The sequence below is a fragment of the Diceros bicornis genome, chromosome 28 (assembly GCF_020826845.1).
Source record: "Diceros bicornis minor isolate mBicDic1 chromosome 28, mDicBic1.mat.cur, whole genome shotgun sequence".
Classification (NCBI taxonomy): Eukaryota; Metazoa; Chordata; class Mammalia; order Perissodactyla; family Rhinocerotidae; genus Diceros; species Diceros bicornis.
This window is the reverse complement of record NC_080767.1, coordinates 6,429,268-6,448,632: the sequence shown is the minus strand read 5'-3', so window position 1 is coordinate 6,448,632 and position 19,365 is coordinate 6,429,268. Positions and strand designations below refer to the sequence as shown.

At 47.2% G+C, this 19,365-nt stretch overlaps 1 protein-coding gene across 4 annotated transcripts in view; it reads right to left on the bottom strand.

Annotated features, from left to right (window-relative positions):
- FBXO10 (F-box protein 10) overlaps window positions 1-19,365 on the bottom strand; it is a 53,279-nt gene that overhangs the window by 15,061 nt on the left and 18,853 nt on the right. For all 4 annotated transcript variants that reach the window (XM_058523567.1, XM_058523565.1, XM_058523568.1 and 1 more), the window contains 4 exons: window positions 11,024-11,614; window positions 9,044-9,877; window positions 3,222-3,371; window positions 950-1,086 (listed from right to left, as the gene is read on the bottom strand). In XM_058523567.1, coding sequence (XP_058379550.1) covers window positions 950-1,086; window positions 3,222-3,371; window positions 9,044-9,877; window positions 11,024-11,608 — 1,706 coding nt within the window. In that variant the 5' untranslated portion in view covers window positions 11,609-11,614. The remainder of the gene's footprint in view (window positions 1-949; window positions 1,087-3,221; window positions 3,372-9,043; window positions 9,878-11,023; window positions 11,615-19,365) is intronic.

Genomic DNA, 19,365 nt, shown 5'->3' with positions numbered 1-19,365 from the left:
AAGGCTTTCTTTCCATCATCCCTTCCCACTATGCTGCACGGCAGAGAGGGGTTGCCACAGAGATATAAAAGGTCATGCTGCAGTGACCACAGGACCCAAGTTTTCTGGGACAGTCCCAATTGATAACCTTTTATACCAATGTCACACCTTGCATTGGCCTTTTTCTCAGGCCACAGTGGGCTGTTCACTAACCCCTGACTCTTCCCTGCTCTGCTGCCTTTGCTCATGTCATTTCCTTTACTAGGAATGTCACTTCCCATCTCCAAGAGAGTCCAAGTTGTACCATATTTCAAAGTCCAACTCCAATGCCACCACCTAAAGGAGGCCTGCCCACATCCCCAAGTCAGGATGATTCCCTCCCTCTCTTGGTACCACTTCAATAGCATTTACCACAGTCTGCCCCATACAATAGCTGGGAGGGCAGACCCATGGTCCCAGGAGTGCCCCTGCCCCTCCCACCTACGGCTTCACCACTGATTAGTCACGGCATGCTTTCATGTGGAGGCCAGACGTAGCCTCCAGATCCTAACACAGCATCCCAGGTAGCCACCATCAACTGACCAGAGTTGTCAGGTGAGTTGAAATCTCTATGCCTTCTCTACCTTAGAGTTATTTCTGAGCACATCTGTCCCCCAGACCGGAGTGAGCTCCTAGGGAGCAGAGTCTGCCCCTTGTTTACCTTTGTTATTGTTATTAGAAGTGCTCAGTAATGTTTGCTGAATGGGATGGCTTCAAAGTTAACTAGACAGGAGGGAACACAGACACAAAAGCAGTGGTGCTACTGTGCTGGTATTGGGGGAGGAGTCTCTTCTTTGTTTGCAGCTGTACAGTAGTTTCAGTAAACAAAAATGTTTTCAAATGGAAGAAAGAAGGAGTAGGGAAACAGAGAGACCAGAGAGGAAAGAAGGGACCACGGTGAGCAGGATGGTCTGGGTACAGTGGTACATACCTCACGACTGGATTTCCGTGGTACAGGATATAAATGCCAGCCTCCTTATTCGAAAAGATTTGATTGTTCCGGATGATGCCTTTCCCATTGCCAAGGACGACAATGCCAGAGCGAAGGCCATGGTGGATCTGGTTACACTGCAGGTGGACATGAGACAGCACAGAAGACAGATCAGACAGCCCAGCGAGGAGCAGGGTGCTCAACGGCTGCCCACAGCAGGGCCGGGGTGAACAGCGGAGAAAGCGCCAGCACTGGACAATCCCTAGCACGTGACACAGTGAGGGACCCTGCCGCCGCCCTGCCCTTCCTGCACAGGTACACACGGAAGCCTGTAAGGGAGAACCTGAGGACAGGGGTCTTCCCCGCCCAGCCTCCTGGGCTGCAGTTATGCTGGCACCTACTGCTGAGGGCTCTTGCTCTTCAGCTGCAAGGCATGCTACTGAAAGTTTCTGAGCCTCCAAAGAGCCCCCCAAACACACAGTCATCCGGCCAGGCCACACCGCCCAGGGTCCAGGGAGCCCACCTCTCAGGGAAGGGCAGCACCCCAGTACACAAGAATGTTGGCATAATGTAGTCCCAAGGGGCCCACCTCCAGGGAAGGGTGGGAGCCATCTGGCTCCTAGTCCTTACTTCTCATCCGGGGGAGGCCTGTGAACAGATGCAGCTCTGGGGAGCTTAGTTCTAGGTCCCATGGGGCATGAGGTCATAGAAGGTGTACGAGCTATAAGCACCCTTAGGGATATTCATTCTAATACTTTGTATAAATGGGGAAACAGGCCCAGGGTCATATAGTACATTTGCAGCAGAGCCAGATCTGAATCCAAGTTTTTCTGTTTCCCAGTTAGTTGCTTTTGCACAGTGACAGCATTTTTAGATTATAATAAATTATAATACAGTTTTTTCACTCTGATTGTTAATTTACAGCCCAAATACAATCCCATACTTAAACCAGGAAGGTAGCTGTTTCTCTTCCAAAATGATTTCACCGAAACAAAGGTCTAGTTTGCTTTAAACTGTTCCACGCTGCAAACTCTCTTATTCTTATTTACTTTCCAGATTTTCTCCTGAAGGATTTAGCCGACTCACCAGGGCAACCACTGCCTAACAGAAGTCCTTCACAGGGTTGAAAAGCTTGGAGAGAGAGGTGCATGCAATGGCATTTCCATCCCCAAACCTGTTCACAAAGCCAGGACTGACATGTAATACCCCTCCCCCCTCCAGCTGCTAAACTGGCCTGTCCCCATCTGTCCCTGGGAAGGCAAACTCCTCTCATCTCTCTGGCAACAGTGGCAGTAATTTCCTAAGCCAAGGCCCCATGCAAACACCAGCTGCATGGCAGAAACACAGTGAGAGGACGGGTTGAAAGAGGAGACTGGCTAGGTGTGTCTTTTTAAATATAGTTAGGAACTTTCCTTTCTGCATTTGCAAGGGCAATCTGGATATGACGGGTTAAGAACATTGACCCTGAGCCAGACTGCCTAGATTCCAATCCCAGCTCTGTCACTAGTTGTGTGATTTGGGGCAAGATCCTTGACTGTCTTCATCCATAAAATGGGGATAATAGTTCTACCCCACAGGGTTGTATAAAGATTACACCATAATTAAATAAGTATATACAAAGTGCTTAGAACAGTATCTGGCATATAATAGAAACTATGCATATGGGTAGATATTATTTTTCCAGGCCCATAAAAAGTCCATCGCGTTTCCCAATTTCTAGGAAGTCTGTCTCGCAGGAAAGGCCAGAGTGGAAAAAGGGGCTGGTCTCTCATGTCACTGCTCTCATATTCTAGGATTTTAAGTGGCTTTCCTGCTGGTGTAAAATCAAACTCACCATGGCCTCACAATACCCATGAAACAATCATCAGAACTAAATACGCCAGATGCCCTTCTCATAGGAAAAAACAAACTGACTTGATGTTTGCTTTGTTTTGGATCCAAGTGTCTTTTACGGCAGACATTGTATCTTTTATTCTAATCAAACCCCGAGTCAACCAGAGCGCAGGGCAGGGCTGAGGGAGGGCCCTGTCTATCTGGTCCTCTGTCTTACTGACCGGGAGACTGCAGGGAAGTGACGCACCCAAACTCACTCCTAACACACCGAGGAGGAAGAGACCCGAGTCACAAGGACACACGGAGAAAGGGGCAGGAACCACTCGCAAGCAGGAAGCAATATAACTTCAAGAAGGCAACGTTTATTTAAATGTCCTCTGACAAGGTTTCTGAGAACCAAGAGCCACCCTGGACAGGGCACAAGGACGGAGAGCAGTACCAGTATGAGTGGGTTGGCCTTCTTCCGGATGTCCACGCCAGCCTCCGCATTGTGGTAGATGTTGTTGCCGGCGATCAGGCCTCCGCCCTCCAAGCGAAGGAAGATGCCTGCTGCCCTGCAGCGGTGAACATCGTTCCTGAGCATCACGATCTAAGAAGACAGAAAGCCATTTGTTTTCCTCTCATGGGGTCTTTTAAAAAATCACTCAGGGAACACCTGAATCTCTTCGTTAGCATCTGGTCCGTGCTCTCCAACCGTGGGCAAGAGGAGGGCCTCAGTGCCAGCATAGCCCTTCTCCCACCATGTGCACACAAGGACAGAGCAACCTGCAGCCCTTCCTGGCTTCGCCCTGCAGGCTCTTCACCGGTTCTTTAATAAAACCTGGATCAAGCGGCCGGCCCCATGGCGTAGCGGTTAAGTGCGCGCGCTCCGCTGCCGGCGGCCTGGGTTTGGATCCTGGGCGCGCACCAACGCACTGCTTGTCAGGCCATGCTGTGGCAGCGTCCCATATAAAGTGGAGGAAGATGGGCACAGATGTTAGCCCAGGGCCAGTCTTCCTCAGCAAAAAAAGAGGAGGATTGGCATGGATGTTAGCTCAGGACAGATCTCCTCACAAAAAAATAAAAACACCTGGATGGCAGCTTGGCCGTGTGCTCCGTATTCACACTTTCCAGCAGAATAGCTGGATGATGGGATGGAAAGGACCCTTACGGAAGATGGGGTTTAGTGGGGTTTAGTGGTCTTCAAGCTCGACGTGCACTGGGGTTACATGGAGATTTCCCCGGGTTGTCCAAGGGCACAGCGGCTCTGAATGGAATCACATTCCAGATCCACCACTTCCCCGTGCGCCTTGCGAAGCCTTCCCTGCCTGAGGAAGCGGCCGAGGTCAGGTTCTCCTCCCCCACCTTCCCTGTCTCTTTTATGAGATGAGGGCCTGTTCTTGCCCATTCTGAATCCTTCTTGGTGTGTCATCCTGGGTGGAAAAATCACTGGAACTCCCAACTAAGGGACAAGGAGAGGCACTGGAATAAGGAAGCTGCCTTCAAACAAGGTGCCACAACTCAGCACACAGCTTAGTAAGGGGGTGTATTGCCACTCATGTTCTCGTTTTATATTTAATAATTATATTAAAAATCTAGAATATATTTATATTGTTTTAAACAACTGTGTATTAACAACAAAAATATATTACATTAGGATAAAATTCTGGGAGAGGTCAAATAGAATGGAAGTACAATTTCAAGGAGAAGTTTTGAGTTTCTGCTTAGGACGGAACAAGTTGGAAAGACCATTGCTCCCACACTTACAAGAAGATATTATACAAAAACATCACCTTTCCGGAACCCATCAGAGAGCTGAGTTTCAAATAACCTCAGCCTGAAATCTAAGGAAAACAGGCCCATCCTAGGAGAGGAGACTTGAGCACTTGCTTGCCTGAACAGATGCAGATGCCATATAAGCCAGTAACAAGAATTCAGTTAACAGTTTTAACGAATTCTTAAAGCCCAGGTGTGAACTAGTGTGCGAGTACAGAAACTCTGGGAGTAGTTGCTTCTGTTCACTTCTCCAGGGCCCTCGCTAGGTGCTCACGGAGAAAGACCCGGGACAGGACAGGAGGCGGGACAGCCTCTCTCATGGTGGAGGCTTGAGGGCAGAGCACAGCAGCCACTGTGGGAAAAGCACTAAGCCCCTTCTGGATTTCTGTCCCCCAACTTTCTCACAGAAAAAGCCTTAAGCAGCTGGGGGAAGGGCAGCAAACCCTGTCACTCTCCAAGAAGGGAATAGAAACAAAAACCTTTACCCTTGGGGAAGGTGGAGGAAAACGCCTTGGGCCCAGATCATTAGAGCCCCCTAGTGCTGCAGGTGAGGCAGGACCACTGGAAAGGGCCTGCTCCAAGGTCCCAGACCCACGACCCAGGAGCTACCTAAGACTAGGATGAACCAGGACCTGAGAGAACCCTCCCACCATGCCTCCAGGCTGGCCAGTGCAGAGCCACAGAGGACAGCAGTCTACTGCCGGGCAGGGCAGAGCATGGAGAGACCCTCTCCGAGGAGCAGCTGCAAAGGGCAGACCTAGGGCAGAGAAGAGCCCACTGGCAAACAAGCACAAGGTGATGCTGGCGGAACATGAAGCCTGCGTACACTGAGGGTAATCCTAACTGCAGAATCCGAACCAGCTCAGTCCCTGACAGGTCCACCCAAACCCTGGCCCTCTGAAGGCCTCACAAAAGGAGAGGCATGCCCATTTCCACACATAAGTACGATTTACCTCAGTCTCTACTGTCCCACATGAGATACGTGACCTTCAACTAAGAATTACAAGATACACAAAGAAGCAAGAAAAAACATCACAGTCCGTGGTACTTTTCTTTGTGGACCCCCAAGCAACCAGCCTCCTTCTGCCAGCCCTTACCCTCTTGGGGATGTTCTAGAGGGCAGACAAGGCGCTGTGCTCTGGCCACGGGATCAAGGCCTTGCTCCTGGGTGAGGGACCAGCTCAGTGAGCCCTGCACTCCTGCCCACAGCTCCCTGCTTGTATTTTTATTTATTTACTTTTTGTGGGGAAGATCAGCCCTGAGCTAACATCCATGCTAATCCTCCTCTTTTTGCTGAGGAAGACTGGCTCTGAGCTAACATCTATTGCCAGTCCTCCTCCTTTTTTTTTTTCCCCAAAGCCCCAGTAGATAGTTGTATGTCATAGTTGCACATCCTTCTAGTCGCTGTATGTGGGACGCGGCCTCAGCATGGCGGGAGAAGCGGTGCGTCGGTGCACGCCCGGGATCCCAACCCGGGCCGCCAGCAGCGAAGCGCGCGCACTTAACGGCTAAGCAATGGGGCCGGCCCGGATCAGTATTGGCCACCCCAAAGTGTCTCTCTTTGGCATGAGGAATATTTTGGGTTGGTTACTTTTAAGAACTGCAGACATGGGAGAAGCTCTGAAAAGTAGAATTTATCCTTTGTAAGATACATTTACATTTGTAAGGGAAATCTCCATTTGTAAAGATATCTCCTTCTCTGTATCAGGAAGAAGGGGGGATGACCTTATCTGTGGAAACTCTTATCAATGCAGAAGGCAAGGACTTAAATCTGCATAATAACCTTACTCTTGTTTACTGTGCTTTTCTGGTAATCTCCCATAACTGACTCCCCCCACCCCCAACATCCTCCTTTGTCTTTACCTGAAGATGCTATTTAAGATACGAACCCCCACCATTTTGGTGAGTTTCTCCCATGTATACATGTTATTAAACTTTGTTTTATTTTCTCCTGCTAACCTGCCTTTTTAACGATTTGACCAGCCATAAGAACATTAAGGGAAAGGGCTGGGGGCTGGGGGGGGTGGTGGATCGTCCCTCTTCCCTTACAACACCATGGATTTTTCTAATCAAAAACTCTGAATATCAGTTTTTCAGGTTCCTTGTCAAGACTCACTAGGAATTGGCGGCACAATCCCTGCCACAAGTCCCCTGGGGGCAGTAGTTCAGGAGGCTACAGCTAAGGCTGTGTAACTCTCCGTCTCTCCTTGTGGATGACTTCAGCCACCGTCTGCCCCAAGTCTGCGTGTCAGGGCACATCTCCCTGCAGAGCCCCAGACCCAGGTAAACAGAGGGCACCTCTGCCAGGTGTCACAGATGCTGCAAACTCAGCTGAACTCAGCATCTTTCCATACTCTGACCTTCTCCCATGTTTCTGCCATTGCCTCAGCCACTCAGGCCAGAAATCTAGGCCACACCCTCGACTACTCCCTCCTCAAGCCCTCCTCTGCTCTCCAGACTGCCCTGTCCCCTCCTCTCCATCTCCCACCATAATTATCCACTGCCCCTCAATGATCTTGCCTCTAGCTTTGTTCCCTCCATTCCATTCCCTACAAAGCTGACAGAATGAGCTTTCCAAAGGCAGATCTGACCACAGTTCTCCTCTGCTTAAAATCTTTCAGTGAGTTCCCATGGCCCTCAAGGCAACTCCAATCTCCCTGGCAAGACCTCTAAGCCTCAGCCAGCTGACTCCTGCTGACTCCCTCCCTGTCTCCTCTGGCAGCCCTCACGTCCTGCTCTGGCTGTCTGAGTTTCTTGTAACTCCCTGAATGTGCTGTGTCCTCTCTGCCTTCTGGACCTCATGCACGCCTCTGTTGCCTCACAGCTTTACTCCGCCAACTCCTACTCCTCCTGGACAGCCTGGCCCAGGCACTGTTCCTCCAGGAAGCCTTTCCTTGAGGCCAGGTCAGGTGCTCCCTATTCTGGGCTCCTATGCCACCCATAGTTTACCTCTATCACAGCACCTTTGACACTGGACTGTCAGAGTCTTTTTTTTTTAAGAAAAAAAAAAAAAACATTTATTGAGCACTTGCTTTGCACGAGACACACTGTTAAGCACCATATATATATATATATATATATATATATATATGTATATACATGTATGCCTAGTTAATCCTTCCCACACCCTGGAGATAGGTAGTATCCTTATTCCAAAGGACACATAGCTAATAAGGGACAGGGCCAGCATCTGACTCAGAAGCCACCCTCTTAGTAACTATGTGAGGAGGAAAGCCCTCCTTGAGGGCTCGGACCAGATCCTTTCATGGTGGTACCCCTGAGGCAAAGCTATCACCCTCCCTTTTATTTGGCCATTATCTTTTATTCTGTTTATAGTACAGTCTGATATTGTGCTTTCAGGGTAATGCCACCTAAAATCCTCTTTGGAAGTGGGCTGGGTAGAATACAATTAATATGCAATTGCTATTAACCACTCCAGAAGCCTTCAGAGACCTGTAAGACCCACGTGTGACATTTGTCCAATGCCCTTCAGTTTGCTAAGTGCTTTTGTCAATATTCTGGCACTGGACCCTCACAAACCCCCAGTGAGAGAGGTGAGACAGGAATGCATATTCCCATTTCACAGAAGAGGAAGGTCATGTTCACAGTGAATCAGTGGAGAGGTGAGACTCAAACCCAGGTGCTATGCCATGTTTTCTTCCAAAAGGCCATGTCTTTCCTTTTTGAAGCTTTTCCTGTCCTCAGCTGCGTGCAGGATCTGCAGACTGTCCTGCAGTGTCCCAAAGGGCCTGCACGTGCAGGGTGCTGATCGCATCAGTGGTTGGACAGACTGCTCTCAGCATCAAGTCCAAACGTCTCAACAGGGCTTTCCAGGCCCAGGGCAAGGTGGCTTCTGCTCACCTCCCCAGCCTCGTTTTTCAACCCCCCCCGACCACCACCACACTGTTGAATTCATCCTCACACCCAGGCCCTAGCAGAGGATGTTCCGGCTGCCTGGAACCCCCTCGCTCTGCACCCCCTTTCCACCGTGTGCATCCATTCTCCTTGGCTATCCTCTACTCATCCTACTCAGCTGAGACATCTCTTCTAGGAAGCCTTCTCAAGTTTGGATCGAAGGCAATGATCACGTCTCCCTGAATTTCCTCTCATTCAGGCTAAAGAGCCCTCGTTCCTCCTACTAGCACTTTGGTGACATGTTTGAGAAGCAGCATGACATAGTGAAAGGAGGTGAAAGACCTGCGTTGCAGTCCCAGTTCTGCCTTTAACTTGCTGTATAACCCTGAGTAAGTCACCTTCCCTCTCGGGGCCTGTTTCCTCTTCTGTAAAATGGGAAGAACAGTTTCTGCCCTGTCCAAACCAGATGATGGACATGAGGCAAGTGTGCATTGTAAGTTTAAAAAAAAGATGATTATTAAAAAAATGCAAAACTGCCCCATCAAAGCCTTTCTGCATGTAGCCACAGGAGCCCTCTCCCCAATCAAGAATCATGTTCCTGGTGACCCAGTGAGGCCTCATGGATCTGCAGAGTAAGCCTTATGACAGCACCTTGCTATTATGTATGCAGCGCACTGCGTAAGTCAGGTTCCGGAAGATGTTTCCCTCCATCTTGGCTCGGCCGTAGGAGCAAACGAAGACGCCTCCCTTCCCATCCCGGAAGAGGCACTTGCGGATGAGGCAGCCCTGAATGGAGCTGGCCAGCGCCATGGCCTCCTTGTCCCTCTGTAGCTCCTGCTGCAGTGAGTTCAGCACGAGGCAGCTGGGCAGCTGAATGGATGCTCCCGGCAGTGGTGGGCCCAGAAAGGAGCCCCCCAGGACAGGCCGCGGGCCCTGCACTTGGTAGGACAGTCTGTACGTGAGCTGGTCCTCGTCCTCATCCTCACCACCGGGACTCAGTCCTCCATCGCTGCTATCTGGGGTCTGGGCCACCCTTTCCCCATCGCTGCCCACCTCTGCCTCCTGTGAGCCAGTCTTGGAGCCTGGCTTTGGGGAGCTAGAGGCTGGGCTGGTAGGGCTCTGGCTGCCCTCAATGACAATGTCACAGGTCCTTGGGCTCCAGGCCTGGTCCCTGCTTTCCAGGTCCAGGGACATTAAAGAGTCAGAGTCCTCCGTGGGGAGCACACTGGGAGAGGACTTGATAAGCCCTAGGAGATACTTGTAGGCCCAGTTCTTGTCTGCGGATGGGTGGCCCTCAACAGTCACAGAGTTGTTTTCACTGCCCACAAATTCACAGTTTTCTAGGACACACAGGGGCACGTTGTGCAGGAAGACATGAGTGTTTTTGAAGGTGCAAAACTTTACTTGGCAGGTGCCCGGGCCGTGGATCTGAATGTGCCCATTCTCAAAGTTGCAGTTGTCAAACTGGACATGACCTGATGTTGTCTGGGGAGTGAAAGAGAGAGAGTGGATATAACAGGGATAAGATGTGTTTTGCCAGTTGGTACTCTAACTGCTCTGTAAGGGGGGTGGAGCATGGAGAGGCCATCTTTCCTGCGGACCGTGTTCCCTTCCCCATCAGGGCATGTGTCAGCTGGCCCAAGAGGAACCAGGGAGCTGCTCTGCATCAGAAGGAAGATAATTTGGAGCTGCCTGCCCTTCCCTCCTTCCAGTCCCAAAGGGAGGGGAACAAGAACGGAAATGGATAATGGCAGGAAAGTTCCAGCTCTGTCCCTTACTAAGCCTGAGTCCCAGTCACGGCACTTAATATTGTTGAGCCTCAGTCTGCGTATCTGTAAAACCAGATGACACTACACATCTTAATAACAGCTGTAAAGCACGTGCCAGGCACAGAGTAAGTGCATCATAAATGACTGGTGGCATAATGATCGTTACAAATCTAAGAGATGATTTAGTTGTTATTGGTAGTAATAGTCGCCAAATCATTTTTATTGACTAGGTACATAAGCCAGGTATTGCAATCAGTTTCTAGGTAAAGTAATAGCTGTAGACTGTTCTGCCAGGAGCTACCAACACCTCAATACATGCTTTGCTTTGAACAGAACTTCTGCTCTGTGTTCCTAGAAGGAATGTGTTGGACTGACATTGCCTGTCACCCTTGGTAAAAGCCTGACCTTCCTTGACCCTCCACAGGGTGGGGCTAAGGTGCGGAAGGCCATTGTTCCTGCACAGCCTCCCCTCTCTTTGGCCTTCTCTCTGGACATGCCAGCATGGCCGTGGAGTATTCTTTGCTTCCTGTCACATGTGGCATCTCCTGGAAGCTAGCTTTCCCACCTAGCTGCTCTGCCTGTGGCTCCAGTTGGTCTGGTGGGAAGGGAAGAAGTATAAAACAATTTGGTCTCAAATCCAAGGCTCATTTTTTAATAGAGCTTTGTGAGGAATAAAGCACTATGTTGATCTCTACTGATCCCTGTGCCTATTTCTCAACTGGTGCAGAACTCACAGGAGAGTGTGATAGGAATAATGACTAAACTCTCAATTCCAACAGAAAAGAGGTACCAAACCCACTAAGAAGAGGCCAAGGCCCGGGGTCAGGACTGGAGAGGCCATCCACCTGATGTGGACACCCACCTTAAACATGAAGGGTGAGAACCAGGCCGGCATGAAGACGAGGTTGCACAGGCGTGTGGTTGAGCAGTGCTGATCAATGCTGGCTAGCAGGGCCACTTCACCCAACTTCCCGTGGCCTACAATCTCCACGGGCACCTTCAGGACGATCTCGCCTTGCTCTTCGTACACACCTGGGAACAGCACGATTCGGTCATACAGGCTGGCCATGGCCAAGGCACTGCCCAGGCTGTCAAACTCATGGCCCGGCCCGACACTCAGGGTACGGCGTTCCCTCCTCCGGCGAAATAGGGAGAAGCAGACGGAGGACTCCAAGTCCAAGGCGTTCTTGGTCCACGTCTTGGAGGCAAGGTAATGCTGCTTGAAGGCCTCCCTCCAAGACTCAGGCTCCACATCAGGCTGGTTGGGCCAGTTGGGGTGGCGGCACTCGATGCAGCCCAGACACAGCTGCCGCCAGTGGGTGCTGTCGAGACTGAGGATCAGTTCATACCAGGCCCTGCACACCAGGCTGCAGCGGCCCAGGTCTGGAAGGTGCAGGTAGGCTAAGATCATGCGCCACAGCTCCAGGGGGAGGCCACCTGCCTCCATGGTCACCTGGGGACAGACACGAAACAAAAGAGGCTTTTACCGACCCTTCTTAAAACATCCCCTGCCTTCCCTTGACCCCAGGGGTGAGCAAGTGAACAAGACCCAGCCAATCACAGGACTCCATCTCTCAACCAGAGTGCTTCTCCGAGATTTTTCTGCCTGGAATCAGCAGGGGAAGACTCTCTTTTCTCTTTGGTCAGATGCTATAAGGATATGACCCCAGAATTGCTGGCAGCTACATTCCCCACCTTGTGGAGAGAACCTTGTGGTACCCGAGCCAAGCAGAAACGAGGAGAGATGAGAGATGAAAACTAAAAAAGGGAAAAAAACAAAGTGTCTACATCCTGGTGGTACTGATACCAGATGCCTGAAGATGCTCTGGAACCTTTAGCCTTCCTTCAGTTCTGTAAGCTGCCTCAATGGCCTTCTAATAAATTCCCTTTTTGCTTAAGCTGGTTTGATCTGGGTATCTGTGACTTGTAACTAAAAGAGTTTGGACTAATACAGAGGGAACCCACTTTTGGCTGTCATGGTGCTAGAGCTCTGGAGCCCCTAGACTCCCAGGGAAGGGGCAGCTATTTCTTCACACCAATAGGAATGAGAACTGAGGCAGTGAGTGTCCGTCTGTCTGTCTCTCCTTGTTACCAGATCAAATAATTACCACTGTTTCTCCATGCAAGGCAGCCTCAGGAAAGACTGCTACTGGACCAGAGGCTGTGGATTTTAGTCCTGGTTCTGCCACTGGTTATTGATGTAACCCCAGTGCCCTAAACATCTACTCGATGGCTGCCCAGCCATCTGCCTCCTTGCTTTTTTTCTGGAAAATATCCTTCCCCACACCGACAATTTACACCACATGGTTATAGAGGTAGGGCTCCTTGCAGCCATGTGTGTAGAACAACGCTACCCTAGCCCCTTGGCTACAAATGATTGGACTCTGGATGGCTCCAATTGGGCCACTGAGACCTTCTCCGGGGAAATATGAGCTGTGATTCTAGAATCAGACTGGTTTGTTCCTGAATGGAGGGGAATGAATGCCTTCTTTCCTAAGCTATAAACTCAAGAACGATTGCTGGTGACCATTTTCTCTGGGAGTGGGAGGCAGAAACAGCTAGCCTATGTTGAGAGAACAATGAATCAGAAACACAGAGAAAAGCAGAGAAAAGGGCAAAAGAATAGGCTTCCCAGTTTCTCTACAGCACTCCAGGCCATGGCTCCAGTCTATTCTCAGAGCTCAGCTATATCCGTGCCTTTTGAATTCCATCAACTACCTCTGTACTCTTAGAATCAATTTTCCTTTTTGCTTTCGCTGGCTTCACTGAACTTGTGTTATTTACACCCAGTTCAAGCCCTCCCATTTATGAGTGTCAGTTTCCTCACCAAAAATCAAGGGGGTCGTGTTAGATGACCTGGAGTGACATCCAACTCTGAGACCCTATAAAGTCTCTAGACAACTAGAAACTAAAACTGGAAACAGGGCAGACTTCACAACGCCTTTAATCAAGTGTTAACCTCTCCAGGGCCTTGGTTTTCCTCTCGACTATACGAAAATGATGATCAAACCTGTCAGCTATCTAAGCCCCAAGGCGGCAAGAAGCACAAATGTGATCATGTCTGGAAGAAATTCTGGGCTTCCTCAAGACAGGTGTGGCTTTAACTTTATAGATTAGTATTGGAGCCTGAGTCTGTAGGTTTTTCTAGAATGATCACCCAGTGAGACCTTACTAAGCCCTCAGCAGCAGTGGAGGAGAGCTGGGCTCTGGACTGGTGAGCATTACAGAGAAAAGCCTGGGCTCCTGACAGCCAGACGAACGGCACTTTATTCACAGTGGTCTCTGTGACACTGTGTCTCCTGTTCCTCACCTCCTTCCTCTGCTACACCCTTCCCAGGCTTTTCAAGAGAAAAATGTTCTTCCGCCCCTTCTCAAACCATTCTGTGGCTAAGTGATGACAGTCATTCCCTTGGCTTCAACTACCACTATAAATTCATGACTACAAAATCTGAATCTCCAGCCCCAATTGTCTCTTTCAAGCTCCACACACAAATACCCAATTGCCTGTTGGGCATTTCTACTTGGATGTTCCACAGATGCTGAAAGCTCAGCATCATGTCCAAAACTGAACTTCAACTTCTACTTCAGGCCCTGACAGAATAACTGGAACTGGCTCCTCCCCCCTGCCGTGAACAACTGTACAGCTGGACAAATATATAAGGCGACTGAACACATGCGTCCAGGCACTGCCCAGCAAGCTGTGCAGGACTGTGATCCTTGAGAGAAGGGAACCACAGGAGGTTGAGTGCGTGACTGCTCAGCTTACATCCTGGGGCACCCTCTTGCGTGGTGTAGGGACACGGAGCCCAAGTGGAGTGGTAGTCTCACTGAGCGGATCTGAGTTCTGTGCTGCTGAGCGGCTGGCATCTGTGAGGGAGGGTACCAGAATGAAGGGAGTGCACAGAGCGGGGCTGGAGGGGTGGGCAGTTTCTTGGCTGAAAGCTGGACTACACAGGCAAGACTTCATCAGACCTGGTAGAGATCACCTGTGTGGGGTAAATGGTGGTACTAGAGGTTCCACAGAGTTGGGAGCCAAGGCGATTCCAGCCCAGAATGGAGTATTCACGCTGAGACTGAGAGAAGATAGGTCACAGGAATACATTCAAAGTGGAAGAATAAATGTAAGCCAGACAGGATCAAAGGGCTCTACCAGTAACTTAACTGCCTGCTGGAATAAAACTTAACACTCTTAAAAACAAGACAACATAATCTAGACTCCCTCAACATGTCAGCCACAAGACAGTGTGGTATTGGCATAAGAAAAACAGAGTCCAGAAATAGACCCATACCGTGTATCGGTCAAGTGATTTTTGACAAATGTCGACGCAATTCAATGGGTAAAGAAAAGCCTTTTCATCAAATGGTGCTGGAGAAACTTGATATCCATATGAAAAAAATGAATTTTTGACCCATACTTCATACCATACACAAAAATCAACTCAAGATTGATTATAGACCTAAGCATAAAAACTAAATCTATAGAGCTTCTAGAAGAAAACATAGGAAAATATATTTGCAACCTCAGGGTAGGCAAAGATTTCTGAGAACAGAAAAGGCACTAATCATAAAACAAAAAAGCTAATAAATAGGTCTCAAAATTAAAATTTTCTGTTCATCAAAGGACATCATTAAGCAAATGAATAGAGAAGTGATAGAATGGGAGAAAATATTTGCAATGCATATGTAGGACAAAGGGTTTTTATCCAGAATATATTAAGATGTCTAACAACTCAATAATAAAAAAATCCAACAAAAAATAGGCAAAGATTTGAACAGAAACGTCACAGAAGAAAAATGAATGCCAATAAGTTCATGAAGAGATGCTCAACATCATTAGTATTTATTATTACTCAATTTGTATTAAAACCATAATGTGATGTGTATGCTTCACACACACTAAAATGGCTAAAATTAAAAACACAAAAAGCAGCAAAGCAGCAAAGATGTGAAGCAACCAGAACTCTCGTACATTGCTGGCAGGAGGATAAAATACTAGAATCACTTCAGAAAACTGTTTGGCAGTTTCCCCTTCAGTTAAACACACACCTATCCTATAACCCAAGAATTCTCCTAGATATTCATGCAAGGCAAATGAAAATGTACATCTACAACAACACTTATATAAGAATATTTACAGTGGCTTTATTCACAATAGTAAAACAAACAAAAAACTGGAAACAATCCAAATGTCCATCCACAGAAGATGGGATAAACAAATTGTAGTGTATTAATACAACGGACTACTATTCAGCAATAAAAAGGGATGAACTGCCGATACATGCAATAGCATGGATGAATCGCAAAAATATGTTAAGCAAAAGAAACCAGTCCAAAAGACTACATATTGTATGATTCCATTTAGTTCAAAAACAGACAAAATAATCCATGGTGATAAAAACCAGAACAGTGCTTGCCAATGGGGTAAGGATTGACTTGAAGGGGTCACGAGGAAACTTCGGAAGTGAAGAGAAATGTTTTCTGTCTTCACTGGTATGTCAGTTACATGGATGCATACATCTGAAAAAACTCACCGGACTATATGCTTCCATTCTCTGCATTTTATTGTATGCAAACTTTATCTCAGTTTAAAAAATAGTCTACATTATCATCTTTCTCCACCCCTGCTCTACCACCTGTATTCCATGTCCTGGTTAATGGCACCATCATCCTCCACTAGCTGCCCAGTCAGTAAGGAGCAAAACCTTGATTTTTCTCCCTCCTTCCCTCCCTCTCTCTCCCAGATAGTCTCTCAAATCCTATGTTTCTGCCTCCTTAAGTACGCTCAAATTAGTCCTTTCCTCTCTGTCGCTGTGTTATTTCTGGCCTCACCATCTTTAGTTTGGATTACTTCACTAGATTCTTAACTGGTCTCCCTGGAACCAGTCCTGCCTCCACCCAATCCATCTGACATACAGCTGCCAGGGGAATCTTTCTAAAATATAAATCTGGTCATGCCACTTGTCAGCTTGAAATTCCTCAGTGGCTCCCCATGGCTTCCGGGATAGAGCCCAGTACAGCAGACAGGCCATGAGCGTGCCCACTTCTCTAGGCTCATCTCTGATGTTCGTCCCAGTCACCCTCATTTTCCCAATAATACCTCTTTCAGAGGGCCTTTCCTCATCCTCTCTCCTTAAATATTAAGCACCTCTTCTGGCCTCCGGCAGCACCCTGAGAACAGCTCTGTCACAGCCTTTCTAAATGTACAACAAAACAGAGTACACAGGGGCCGGCCCCGTGGTGTAGCGGTTAAGTGCATGCGCTCTGCTGCTGGCGGCCCAGGTTCGGATCCTGGGCGCGCACCAACACACCGCTTGTCAGGCCATGCTGTGGCAGCGTCCCATATAAAGTGGAGGAAGATAGGCACAGATGTTAGCTCAGGGCCAGTCTTTCTTAGCAAAAAAGAGGATTGGCATGAATGTTAGCTCAGGGCTGATCTTCCTCACACACACACACTAAATAAATAAATAAATATTAATAAAAAAAAAAAACCCAGAGTACACAAAGCAAATGTACAGATTAGTGAATCATTTGACAAAGCAAGCATCCTGTTAACCGCCACCTAGATCAAAAGACAGAATTTTGCCAGCCACTCTAGAAGCCTTTCCATGTGCCCCATCCCAATTCTCCCCCCCAAAGTAAACATATTCCTGATTCTGTAATCACTGCCTTAGGTTTCTTTGTGGCTTTGTCACCTAAGTATGCATCCTTAGATACTCTAGTTTTAGTTTCGTCCTTAGGTTTTTAGCTTGATATGTGTTTGATTCTCATTCTATCTACAGGTTCCCCTTCCAACCCCTCCCTTTCTTTATAACTTATCTGTTGGAGAACCTGAACCATGTGACCACAGTTTCTCAGTCTGAATTTTGCTGACTGCATGCATTCTCATGGGAGTTCAACTTGTTGCCCTGTCATCTGTATTGCCTGCATATTGGCACCTGGATCTAGAGGCTTGATTGGACTCAGGTCCAATCCCTTTAGCAAGGCTACAAGTGGTATTGTGTCTTTTTATCAGATGTCCACAAGTCTGGTTGTCTCTTTTTTGATGTTAGCGTCCACGGATGCCCAGTGCCTAGATCCATCACTTCACTGGAGGTAACAAAATGGTGATTCTCGAACTGCATCATTTGGTTTTGATTTATCTGCTGAACATCTCTTCATCTACCATTTGACTACCCAGTACACTTAAGAAAGGCCAACTTGACTCTTTCCTTTTATTTCCCAGGTTTCAAGATAATGAATTGGTTCCCTCTTATTCTTTGAAGGTAACCAATTTGTTTTGTGTGTGTGTGCTTTTAAACTATTATTATGAACTCATGGATTTAAACATATTTTACAGGTTTCAAGTCTTTGAAATTGCTCTTCTTACTAAAGCTCAAATTGAACCATCTTTGGCCTCAATTCTTTTGACATGACCTCAGTAATGTCTGATAGCTTCCTTGCTATGTTGTATGTCAAGATGTTCCTGGCTCATTTTTTACATTTCCTGCCCAGGCATGGTATCAGACATTTCTCTAAGAATTTTTTTTTTTTTTTGAGGAAGATTAGCCCTGAGCTAACATCCGTTGCCAATCCTCTTCTTTTTTTGCTGAGGAAGATTGGTCCTGGGCAACATCCGTGCCCATCTTCCTCTACTTTACATGGGACGCCGCCACAGCACGGCTTGAAAAGCGGTGTGTTGGTCTGCGCCTGGGATCCGAACCTGCAAACCCTGGGCCGCCAAAGTGGAGTGCGCAAACTTAACCGCTACACCACTGGGCTGGCCCATAAGAATTTTTTTTGAATGAAATTTTTATTGAGATAATTGAAGATGATGATAGGTCTGTATGCAGTTGTAAGAAATAACACACAGAGATCTCATACATTTTGCCCAGCTTCCCCCAGGGGTAACATTCTGCAAAATAGTATAGTATTTTATCTAGTTTTTTTAATCTAGTATAAGAAATCTAGATATCTATTATATCTAGTATAATATCACGACCAGCATGGTGACACTGATATAATCCACAACCTTGTTTAGCTCTCCCCAGTTTTATCTGTACTCATTTGTCTGCGTCTGTGTCTGTATTGCATTCTACACAATTTTATCACCTGGGGAGGTTCATATATCCACTATCATAGTGAAGACACTGAACGGTTCCAACACCACAAGGATCCCTCATGGTATTCTTTTATAACCACACCTACCACCCTGCTGACTCCTCTTGCCTCTCCCTAACCCCCAACAACCATTAATCTGTCCTCTACTCCTAAAATCATGTCACTTCAAAAATGTCATATAAATGGAATCATACAGTGCATAACCTTTTGGGACTGGCTTTTTTTCAGTCTGCTTAATTCCCTGGAGATACATCCAAGTTGTGTGTATCACTAGTTCATTCCTTTATAATGCTGAGTAGCATTCCATGGTATGGATGTGCCGTAGTGTGCATCTGCAGAATTTTGACAAATGCATTCACACGTCATCCAAACCCTTATCAAAAAATAGAATACTACTGTCATCCCAGAAAGTTCCCTCATAACTTTTCTCAGTCAATTCCCACCCCAATCCCAGGAGGCAATCACTGTTGTGATTTTTCTACCATAGATAGTTTTGTCTTTTCTAGAATTTCATATAAATGGAGTATGTATTCTTTTGTGTAAGGCTTCTTTCACTCAGCATAACATTTTTGAGATTCATCCATTTTGTTACATGTATCAGTAGTTCATCTCTTTTCATTGCTAAGTACTATTTCATTATGTAATGTATTAATATATCACAGTTTTTAAAAAATCGATTCTTATTGAAGAAAACAACTGTTCCCAGTTTGAGGCTATCATGAATAATGCTGCTGTGAATATTCTCATACAAGTGATTTGTGAACACGTCTTACTTTCTTTTCAGTAAATACCTACAAATAGAATTGCTGGGTTCTTTTTCCAAAGAAGTTGCACCATTTTACACTCTCACCAAGAATGTATAAAAACACCGTTACTCCACAACTTCACTAATATTTATTGTTGTTGGTCTTCTTAATTTTATCATTCTGGTGGGTAGCTAATGGTATCTTATTTTGGTTTTAATTTGTATTTCCTTCATAACTAATGAGGTTGAGCACTTTTTCACGTGATTATTGGCCATTCATATATCTCCTTTTGAACTGTCTGTTCAAATCTTCTATTTATTTACGTTTGTTTATTTTGGTGAGGAAGATTTGCTCTGAGCTA